Source organism: Camelus dromedarius, chromosome 26, assembly GCF_036321535.1.
Source record: "Camelus dromedarius isolate mCamDro1 chromosome 26, mCamDro1.pat, whole genome shotgun sequence".
In the NCBI taxonomy this organism is placed as follows: Eukaryota; Metazoa; Chordata; class Mammalia; order Artiodactyla; family Camelidae; genus Camelus; species Camelus dromedarius.
Genome location: NC_087461.1, coordinates 14,341,882 through 14,353,466, shown reverse-complemented (window position 1 = coordinate 14,353,466; position 11,585 = coordinate 14,341,882). Strand labels below are relative to the sequence as shown.

At 41.4% G+C, this 11,585-nt stretch overlaps 1 protein-coding gene across 1 annotated transcript in view; it reads left to right on the top strand.

Annotated features, from left to right (window-relative positions):
* Positions 1-799: 799 nt before the first annotated feature.
* The window catches only part of GPR158 (G protein-coupled receptor 158), a 304,244-nt gene continuing 293,458 nt past the window's right edge, over positions 800-11,585 (top strand). Inside the window, exon 1 of the mRNA XM_064479408.1 lies at positions 800-2,392. Within this exon, the coding sequence (XP_064335478.1) occupies positions 1,434-2,392 (959 nt within the window). The 5' untranslated portion in view covers positions 800-1,433. The remainder of the gene's footprint in view (positions 2,393-11,585) is intronic.

Here is an 11,585-nt window from a genome sequence, read left to right as displayed (position 1 = left end):
TTGGCATACTTATTCAGCTTTTCTTTCTTCAGCTGGGATACCCCAACCAGATGTTTTAGTTCTTACATCCACTAATGCTAGGAACTCCCAGTCAGAACGCCTTCCCTTCTCACTCAACACAGACTCACTCTCTTTCATTCTCTCACAGTCCGAGTCCTGACCCTGCCCATGTTGTCTCCCTCACGTGCATACACTCTCACAGGTTCCCCTTCAGCCCTTTCAGAGGTTCCTTAAATATGGCACTTTTTCTTAAAGTTCAGCCTGTAGGTGTCTCCATTACTCCCTTATAGCTAAGACCTCGGCAAACAGGGTTTAATCATTTCTTTAACCGACAACAAGGAGGAAGATTTGATAATTTGCCTAAAATGAGCAGATGCTCGGGAGGACACATCTCCATCCTACATCCCTCCCCTCCGATTTAAGTCTCCAATGAAACTACTTTCTCCCTCTTTTCCAGGCAAAAAAGGATGCTTTAACTAAGCATGCAAGACGCCAACACCCTCCTCCTCAGTACGCGCAAGTTTCCTTCGCTCTGAGCCAGCCAAGCTTTGCTTATCCCCTCACTCCCGCCCACCCTTCCCCCCGCCACTCGGGTTCTCGAGTCATCAGGGAACGCGAGTGGGTTGAAAGGACTCAGCGCGGCTACACTCCGTGCCACCGCCTCCTCCTGCGCCTCCTCCGAGCCGCGGAGGGTTCGGCACTGGACTCCCGCCCAGCCCAACAAATGGCAGGTGGCTGATTGACAGCGCAGCCGGCCAAACAGGGAGCAAGACTACTCGAAGCCGCCCTACAAGGGTTTGGTTGCGGCCAAGCTGCCTCTTTAAACCGGCTTTCCTCCCGAGAGCACGGAGAGGCAGAAGTGCGGTTTGTGGCCAAACCTGAAGGCTCCAATTAGCCAGCTGACTGGCCCCCTCGGCTCAAGAGAGACAAACGTCTTAACAGAAACCCTTGCTCTCTGGGACTCGCTGCTGCGCTCGCGGTGCGGGTCCGTGTGCGCGCGTCCCGCGCCTTGGAGCAAAGCGAATGAGGAGGAGCCACTGCCGGGAGGCGGGAACGACCTGCCACGGGTGAGCTGATGGAGCAGCGTCTTCGGCGGCTGCGGCGGCGGCAGCAGCAGCAGCAGCAGCAGCAGCAGCTCTCGAACACACCTCAATGAAAGCGGCGGTGGAAGCTGCTGAGCAGAAAGACGTAAGCAGGCTAACTATAGCTGGCGGCAGCGAGAGGGGATGTAACCTTTTCGGCTCAAGGCTGCGAGGTGCGTAACCCCGAGCGGACCCAATGCCAGCGTTGCCACAGGTGATTTGATTTCCTGTGACGGTAGCTTAGTCAGCCAGGCGTATTTCGTAACATTTTTACTTTAAAGTCCTTTTGGACTAGGTGCCATCTGGAGCAGGGGCAAGACCCCTAGTAAAAGTCGTACTGTTGATAGACTGATGACCAAAATTTTAAAAGTGACTCCTCCTGTTACCCCTCTCCGCTCTGCAAGGGAGATGGGAGCCATGGCTTACCCCTTACTCTTCTGCTTCCTGCTCGTTCATCTGGGATTGGGAGTTGTTGGCGCTAGCCGCGACCCTCCAGGTCCGCCGGATTCCCCTCGCGAGAGGACCCTGAGGGCGAAGCAGCACTCCCAACAGTCGGCTCGAGCCTCTGCCTCAGACCCCTCAGCTCCCTGGAGCCGCTCCACCGACGGCACCATCTTGGCGCAGAAACTCGCCGAGGAGGTGCCCATGGACGTGGCCTCTTACCTCTACACCGGGGACTCCCACCAGCTGAAGCGAGCCAACTGCTCCAGTCGCTACGAGTTGGCGGGCCTGCCGGGAAAGTCGCCTGCCCTAGACAGCTCCCATCCCTCCTTGCACGGGGCGCTGGACACGCTGACACACGCCACCAACTTCCTCAACATGATGCTGCAGAGCAATAAGTCGCGGGAGCAGAACTTGCAGGATGACCTGGAGTGGTACCAGGCACTAGTGCGGAGCCTCCTGGAGGGTGAGCCCAGCATCTCCCGAGCGGCCATCACCTTCAGCACGGAGTCGCTGTCCGCACCGGCCCCGCAGGTCTTCCTCCAGGCCACACGCGAGGAGAGTCGCATACTGCTCCAGGACCTGTCCTCCTCGGCACACCACCTGGCCAACGCGACGCTGGAGACCGAGTGGTTCCACGGCCTCCGGCGCAAGTGGAGGACCCACTTACACCGCCGCGGCTCCAATCAGGGGCCCCGGGGCCTGGGCCATAGCTGGCGGCGCAGGGACGGGCTTAGCAGGGACAAGAGCCATGTCAAGTGGTCCCCGCCTTATCTGGAGTGCGAGAATGGGAGTTACAAGCCTGGGTGGCTGGTCACTCTCTCCGCTGCTTTCTACGGGTTGCAGCCTAACCTGGTCCCGGAATTCAGGTAGGGAGGGAAAAAAGATAAAAGCAACGCCTTCCTTCCGGTTTCATGGTTAGTTGAGCGTGTGGGGAAGGAATGCATGGCTGTGACACTTAACGCCTCCCACTCTCAAAGCAGAGACCCAGGCTGAGGGACACCCCAGGCAGGCTTATGTGCTTAGGGACAAGAAGCGCCCCGCGTTTGTCAATTTCAAACACTCTGCGAAAGCTGTTCTCTCAGATCAGTTCCCCGGCAAGGGGCAAAGGATGGGCAGCTCTTGGTAGAGCTGAGATATGCCGTTTCTTTCTAACCGTCCAGAGATCAGAGAGAGTTCTCTGACAGGGATGATGCACCGAAATCTGGTGAGCTCAGGGTACGCAGCAAGGTGCAGAGTGACAAGCATCTCATGAGAGTGGAAAAGGGAGAGGGAGGAAAAAGAGTTCATTGTTTCTGCTACTTCGGGATAGCCTTTGCCCGCTTCCTCCTACGTGTGTAGTTTGGGGGCGCCAGTTTGTTGTTAGTCAGTTACCAGAGCACATAATGAAAACAGTGCAATCCCCTCGGCAGTTCTGTCTCCTCAGCAGTGAGTCAGTCTCACAGTATAGCTGTCCCCAGGATCCAGACTTTGCAATTTGGTCACAGTGTTCCTTCTACTCATCTCCCTCGTTCCCCCAATCCATCTCCTATTCCTTGGTGCCCTCCTTCTCCTGCTTTCAGAGTTAGGCATACCTAAGGTTTCTCCTGCCCTTCACATACAGACACTATATAAACAAACCTGGTTGAGTTATCCTAGGGAGGTAGGGATCAGTTCTCACTGAATTCAATTAGGGAGCTTGGAGGAAACAATAATAGTTCTGTATTTTCCTGCCTCAAGGTATAGCATTTGTGGGAAGGTGCAAAGTTGCAAATTAGCAGGTGGTAACTTATGCTCTGAGATGTACATGATCTTTGGGGTGAGGAACTCCTAAGAGCCCTTAAGAGTGAACGTGAACACAAAGGAGAGCAGAAACTCCAAAGAGGGCCTGGGAGAGGGTACAGATTGGAATCCTCCTCAAATCCCAGTGGGAAGAAGGTTTTAGGGGTTGAGCTGCTTCTTTACCTCTTGGGAAACTGGGCAAAAGTGAGAAACTGTGTGTGTGTGTGCGAGTTTTAATGCCCTTTTGGCACAAAGACAGGATGATGACTTGGTGGAAGATACCAGCAGGAGCACTGGGTGGGCAAATGGGAGGAGTCAGCTTGTTTGTCTTGGCACTGTCATTTACTGCTGAATGACCTCAAATAAGTTGCTTTATCTTTCTGGGCCTCAGTTACTTATCAAGTAAGGGAGTTAAACTAGATGGTCTCGAAGGAGCCATCCAGTTATAAAATTCTGCAGATTTATACTGGCAATGCTTGAAAAGGCATAAATGAAAAGCAATCCCTTTCCTTTGATTCTGTAGGACCATATTAAATGTTTTTTTTTTTTTCTGTGTGTCCTTCTATCTCTTTCACAAGGATCTTGTCTTAAACCAGCATAACTCTTTCCTACTTTAAGGATAATCTCATTTCCTCCTGATTCCTGCAGGATCCTATTAGTAAGAGCTGAGCCAAGCTTTGAGTCTTTGCCATATTGTTTGCTCAGAAGAGGAGAGATAAGCAGATGCCATTTACTTCCAGAAAATTGCTTTTGGCCTTCACATAAGCCTTTTCAGGGAGTCCCAGGTCCCAGGATTGAAAGATGGATCCTATCTATCTATCTATCTATCTATCTATCTATCTATCTATCTATCTATCTCTTACTAACATATATTTTATGTTACGCTCCATGCTAACTGCTTTGCATGCATTATCTTGATCAATCCTCACAACATTCTATGAAATTAGGTTTTATTAATTTCCCTATTTTACCAAAAAGGAACCTGAAGAACAGAGAGAGTAAGTTTCTTTCCCAAGATCACAAAGCAGCTAAGTAGTAGAGCCAGGATTTGTGCTCATTTCATACTTTTAACCACTATGCTAACCTGTTTAATGAAGGTGCCCTAAGAGTGCTGCATGTATTATAGCTGCTGTGTAAAAATATATGTATTTTCAAGGGTCAGACAAGGGGCTGGGGAGAAGAACCATTTATTTTCAGAAGTATTTCTCTTAAGGCTTAGAAAGTACAGGTCACCTAAATGAACTCAGGCTTTCTGCTATCCAAGATAAAAGACTGGAAACACAAGGGGTCTGAGGTTGTGGAGGCTTACATACCCCCTACCTAGTTCTTGGACTATGTTCAGAAAATAGTTTGTTTCTTCTGGCTGAGTCTCATTAAGTGCCGTCATAGTCATCAATGGTGTTCTTTGGCCAAGGCATGAAGCCAGGCCATTTAGTGTCTGGCTCTCTACAGATTCTGGCCCCTCCTGGCAGCATGCATGACCAGCAGAGTAAGCGCTCTCCTGTGAGTGCTTCTGCCCATGTCCCGTGCCCCTCAGGTGCAGTATTGAGGATTCACACAGATGTTAATTATAGGAACTGGAAGAAATCCTAGGTCAGATGGTTCCTCCTGTTTCACAGATAAAGGAGCAGATCAGAAAGGTGGAGTGACTTGCCCAAAAATCGCATATCAAGTTTTTAACAACAGAAATAGGATCCAGGCCATCTGCCTCTGGTTCACACTATGCTTGCCATAAATACATGCTTAAAGCACATTTCTGTGGCTCTCTGGACCTCTGCACACAACTTATGTTGGGGGCATAGTTTACTCTCTATCATCTTTTAGGACCAAAAAAAAAAAAAAAAAAAGCCCATATAAAACAGCTGTTGATTTTTTTTTTAATTGAAATATAGTCAGTTTACAATGTTGTGTCAATTTCTGGTGTACAACATAATAATTCAGTCATACATATACATACGTATATTCATTTTCATATTTTTTTCATTATAGGTTACTACAAGATACTAAATATAGTTCCCTGTGCTGTACAGTTGAAACTTGTTTATCTACTTTATATATAGTAGTTGTATCTGTGAATCTCACACTCTCAATTTACCCCTTCCTAATCTCTTCCCCAACTGGTAACCATAAGTTTGTTTTCTATGTCTGTGAGTCTGTTTCTGTTTTGTAAATGAGTTTGTCTTTTTTTTTTTTTTTTTTCAGATTCCACATACGTGATATCGTATGGTATTTTCTTTCTCTTTCTGGCTTATTTCACTTACAATGACAATCTTAGGTTCATCCATGTTGTTGCAAATGGCATTATTTTATTATTTTTTATGACTGAATTGTGTTCCATTGTATAAATATACCACAACTTCTTTATCCAGTCATCTGACAATGGACATTTAGGTTGTTTCCATCTTGGCTATTGTAAATAGTGCTGCTATGAACATTGGGGTGCAGGTATTTTTTTGAATTAAATTTCCTTCTGGATAATGCCCAGGAGTGGGATTGCTGGATCATATGGAAAATCTATTTTCAGTTTTTTTAAGGAATCTCTATACTGTTTTCCATAACAACTGCACCAAACTACATTCCTATCAATAGTGTAGAAGGGTTCCCTTTTCTCCACACCTCCTCTAGCATTTATCATTAGTGGACTTTTGAATGATGGCCATTCTGACTGATGTGAAGTGATCTCTCATTGTAGTTCTGATTTGCATTTCTCTGATAATTAGTGATAATGAATATTTTTTCATGTGCCTACTAGCCATTTGTATGCCTTCCTTGGAGAACTGCTTGCTTAGGTCTTCTGCCCATTTTTGGATTGGATGGTTAGTTTTTTTATTAAGTTGTATGAGCTGTTTATACAGCAGCTGATTTTTTAAAAAATATTATATTGTTTACTTCAAACATTTAAGAAAAAATATTTCAATGTGTCTTTTCTGTCTCTTCAAACTCATAAAAGGCAAAGGTCTTTTATATTGTTGATGTTTTATCATCTAAGATGTGTATTCTAAAATTTTATAATGTAAGTGAATAGTATATGACAGGTATGGTAACAGGGTAAACCACAAATGAATTTTGGGAAGCCATGGGAGCTCTTAATCATGATTTTAAATACGTTTTGAATCTACAGAATGTTATTTGCAAAAATAAGGCTTTTAAAAATCAGTATCAAAAAATCTATTGGTAATGATTTCCTCATGGAAGAAGAGAAGAAACTTTGTAGTTAAGATTTTCATTTAATTTCAGTTAATATTTCAGCTACAGTTTCCTCAGGTCTAGCATACAAGATTCAAGCATTTAAATTACATTTTATTTTTAGAGAGTATAAATCCGATACATGAAATTCAAAAGTAATGTGTAGAACATGCTCAATTATTGTCTTATATTAATGCTTATCACTGTAAAACACCTCTCAGAATAAATTTTATTCCCCTCTGTTTCAGAATGATACAAATTTCTTAAATTCTAAGGCCTGGCATAAAACTCCCATGGGAAGAGAAATTTACTGCTCATTTCTTTTTCTTCCCCCCCCAAAAGTGGCATTAGTTGCTTTACCTAAATGGCTTGTGAGCCTTTTGTTATAGGCTTAACAGTGTAAATATTTTAGGTCTCATCTTCCATTCCAGCAAAAAAAAAAAAAAAAAAAAAAAAGTGAGACTAATAATTTAAGGTATACCCTAAATTACTTTTATTTATCACGTTAGGTTTGTGATGTCTTCATAGAGTTTTCTTTAAAGTTAAGTCTTTTAGTTTTGCATATTAATTTTTCTGTGTGGAACTTAAAGTACTATGGAATTGGATCTCATTTTGCTAAACCATAGATACCTTCCTGGTGGTGGCTGGAAATGTTCAGTGCCTAGGATGAATACAAGTGTTTGTTGAATTTAAATTATGGTAAAGGAAACTTTGAGACTTAATTCTTACTTGATGAGCAGTAAGGGATTTTGGAATTCATTTGATGTCTTTCCTCTTCTCATTGCACAGTGGAGAAACAGACCCAAAGGGCTAAAGGAATTTGCTAGGGTGGAGTTAGGCTCTTTGGGGTGGGTTAGAATTATTGGGAACTGATACATATTAAGCATCTACTACATGTCAGATACTTTAGATATAAATCCCACTGCATTTAATTTTTAGTATTCTCAGGTAGTTAGAACTTCAAAAAGCTGAGCAACTTGCTTAAGGGAACATAGCTAGTGAATTAGGGAGCCTGAATCAAATTTAGATCTACCTAGTCATGAGGCTGTACTTTCTACTACCTTATGCCACTATCTCTTGATCACCAATTTTGTTTTTATTCTGTTATTAAAGAATGTAACATGGTATTGGCTTGAAATAATGAACATATTTGGCCAAATAAGTGGTAGACACTTGTTCTTTTTGACCAATCATGTAATCAAGTATGTTATATAGAGAGAAGAGTATTAGACTTCAGTTACAACTTTGCCACAAGTCCCAGTTTTGTCTCTGACTGGCTGTGTTACCTGACAGTTTCTGCACAATTAAAATGTGGAAATAGACTTGATGATATCCAGATACCTTTATAACTCCTTGTTCTATGAGTTCTTAAGTGGCCTACCCAAATGGGCCACAAGGCAGCTCTGGAAACAGTGCTGATACACATAAATGCAGTATCTTGTGGAAATGATACTGATAGGAGTGTAACATGCAGAAGAAGAAACCAAGTGAATGTCAGACCAGAAGTTTGGTTAAAAAAAAAAAAAAAAAGGCAATCGGGTAATGAAGGAAAGATCACAATAGTGTGGAAACCCCTTTTTAGAAACTAATGTAATGAACATTGGTGTCACTGAGTCATTGACTCCTGAGGGGTCACTTCACTTTCTCTCCTTCACAAACATATGCCCACACACCTCCATCAGAGATTCTGGTACAGATCTCTGCTTTCAACAAAAGAGGATGATTCACACAGCATTAGAGAAATTACCATCTTGCTCTAGGCCAACCATGTCTTATGTCTCTCGTGGGTACTGGTAGTGGTTGAAGAGGTAACCTGCAGGTACAGCACAGAGTTGTCTACCTGGGTAATGGATCAAAGAGTTTTTAGATGGACTTTTGCTATTGAGACTTTTCAGTCTCAATTATTTCATCTGTAAACTGTGAATAGTAAAGTGTATCTCCTTTGGGATTCGAAAAAGACTAAGTGAAGAACTGTCATCACATGGAAAGCTCAGTATATATTTTGTATCATAGCTTCTATCTTCCTAAATACTGTCCCTATCCAAACATACGCTTTCTTAGTTTAGCTGTATTAAAGTCATATGATTTATAGTAATTCATAATGTATATAATGGTTTAGTTTCATTCCTAATTATTTTGATGGCCTGTAATGATAGTGGATCATGGAAGAAATACTGGCCTCGAAGACAGAAGATGTTGGTCCTAGCCTGGACCACACCCTTGACTATGGTGTTACCATGGGCAGCCTTTCTAAACTGGTTTCCTCATCTGTAAATTAAAAGGGGTTGGACTAGGTTACTTGTTGGTTCCTTTCAATTTAAATGCTGTGACTATATACATAATTAAATGTGTCACTTTAACTTGTGAAGTTCTGATTATAATGCTGAAATCAGTTAATGTATGCTCATTTAAATGGGGATCATGTTCATATATATTCAGTGTTTGACTTTATCATGGTCATTTATTCACAGGATATTTAGAGAAAGCCCTCTCCATGTACACTGAATTAAGTATATACACTAATGGAGATGAGAACTCCATTTCAAAATAAGAATAAATTTACTTAAAATTCAACAACCTGTTTCACAGGTTTCTGAATCAAGGGCCTCAATATACTTGTGTAATTTCCCTCAAGGTACCAATCTTTAGGCATCTTAAAGCTCCTTACTCTTTTTATTTTATTTTTTTTAATTTTTTAGGGAGGGATTAGGTTTACTTATTTATTTTAATGGAGGTACTGGGGGTTGAACCCAGGACCTCATGCATACTATGCATGCACTCTACCACTGAGCTACACCCTCCCCTCTTCTTTCCTTACTCTTAAAAGAACAACCTGTCTTTGACTTACCTCTCTAGTTGGCTTTACATCTTCAAAGAAGGCTATTTAGTGTGATGAAACAGTGCTACAGCACTTTCTTGCCACTTTCTAGAACATGCATTCGGAAGCAGAAATGGGATTTCCAAGACTGCTAAGTAAATGACAAGAGTTTAGGCCTACCCTCCGGGGAGGGAACTAATGCCCTCACTAGAGTGATTTTACAGACTCAGCTCCCGGATAAGTCAAATTTTACTTTCAACTTCAGAAAAGCAGCAGTTTGTTGTTCACTGTTGAGGATTTTAAGGCTACCCTTTTCCAACAAGCACTGTGTTTTATTGAATTTGTAATATACCGGGATGCTGAGAAGTATGTTGGTGTTATTTTGCATTTGGTTGATAAGGAAGCATTAGCGCCTTGTGTGTTTTCTCTCTTCAGTTCTGCATTGATGTTCACAGGGTTAAACAGAATTACTAAAATGGTACATTGGAATTTTGATAACTTCAGCAGCCTGGTGGCCACTACGTGCAAATAGGGAGTTCACCAGCCCTGGAACTATGCTTGGGAGGTTTTGCAGCCAAAAGCATTATTAGGCTCTTGCCCAACACAGCTATGGCATATGCACTGCCTTGTTTTCCTGATCCTTTGGTCTTATTCACTTTTCAGCTTTTAGCAAAAAACCTTTTCTAGGTGTAATTTCTACTTTGACTAGGCATTTCACTTATCTAATAAGTCTTTCTTTCTAAAACTGGACCTATGAAAAAACTTCAGTGAATAAGCTGTTCTATGAAATACTTTTTCAGTTCAAGAAAAAATTAATCTTCTTAGCTAAAAGTCTTTCTCATCCTGCCCACCCCCATTTTCTAAAACAGCAAATTTAGTATAAGGACAATGACTTTCTTTTTTATACCAAAGAATATTATAGTGCATCTAAGCAATCATAGGATTCATCTAGTTTTATTATATAGGTAGAATTATAGAAAGAATTTATTATAGGTAGAATTTATAGAAAACACAGATTAGCTTAAATGTGATCTGACCCTAAGATTATTTTCCCCAAACAAAAAGTTGATTTCCTACCTTTTTGTCAAAGACGGCAGTCTCTTTCCCTTTTACCATTAACAAATACTCATAATTAATTGAAATCCAGTTAATTTTCATTCATTACACTATCTGTTGTAACTTTTCCCCACAATTCATGTATGACTGAAGCATTGTGCTGTACACCAGAAATTGACACAACATTGTAAACTGACTGTACATCAATTAGAAAAAGGTTAAAAAAAAAAAAAAAGACAACATAGGATTAAAAAATCTTGTCCACCAGTGCACCTATAACCTAAAGGAAACTTAGAATTACATACAATTTTGGCTTACTTCCTTAACCTACTTTTCTCCCTATGTGTTTTGTCCCTTGTGCATACCTTATTACATTATTGTGGAAGGATTTTTATAGAATAACATGACACATGGCTTTTCTCTGAGAAATAGGAAAAGGTAATACAGAATAATGTATTTTATCAATTCTAAGATAGACCTTTTTCACATTTTGATATCTCTCAAATTGAGATATGTCTTATGACTGAGGGTACATCATTTCCAATTGGCATACATTTTCTTTTAGTGGTACGCAATGTAATAATAGTGCATCTTAAAATTAATGGCATCTTCTATTTGATGACCTATGATATTAGAAAATGGGAAATCATATTCCATTGTCTCTGGAGCTATAAAGTTCTATTATCATCTATAAGTTTTCAAGATGCAGCAAAATATGCATATATAGAAACAGCAAAAAAAAATCTAGACTTACACCTTACTGCTGTATATAAATTAGATTGCTATTGGTCTTCATGAATAATTTTGTTAAAAAAGACAAGCTATGCTAGAACCTATAACCACACTTTCTTTTTAATACATGTGAAATATACAAAACACTGGGCCAGAAGCTGCAGAAACTTTTATTTTCAGAATAGGTGAGGTAATGATTATCAAAATCTTTCCCACACCATCTGGCAAAGCATTTCACTCATGCTGTGGGGAAAAGTCCAGGACAGTGAGAATAAAAGACCACTTATAAACTAAAAATAGAGGAAACAGATCTGTCTTTCCATTCTAAAGTGCTTAGAGGTTTCAGGGTGGAAGTAAAAGCTGTGTGGTATAGCCATGTAAGTAGTTTTGGTTAAAGAGATTTAAATGGAATTGTGGAAGTGTGGTCTTGTTCTTTTCTTTTCTTTTCTTTTCTTTTCTTTTCTTTTTTCTTTTCTTTCTTTTTCTTTTCTTTTCTTTTCTTTTCTTTT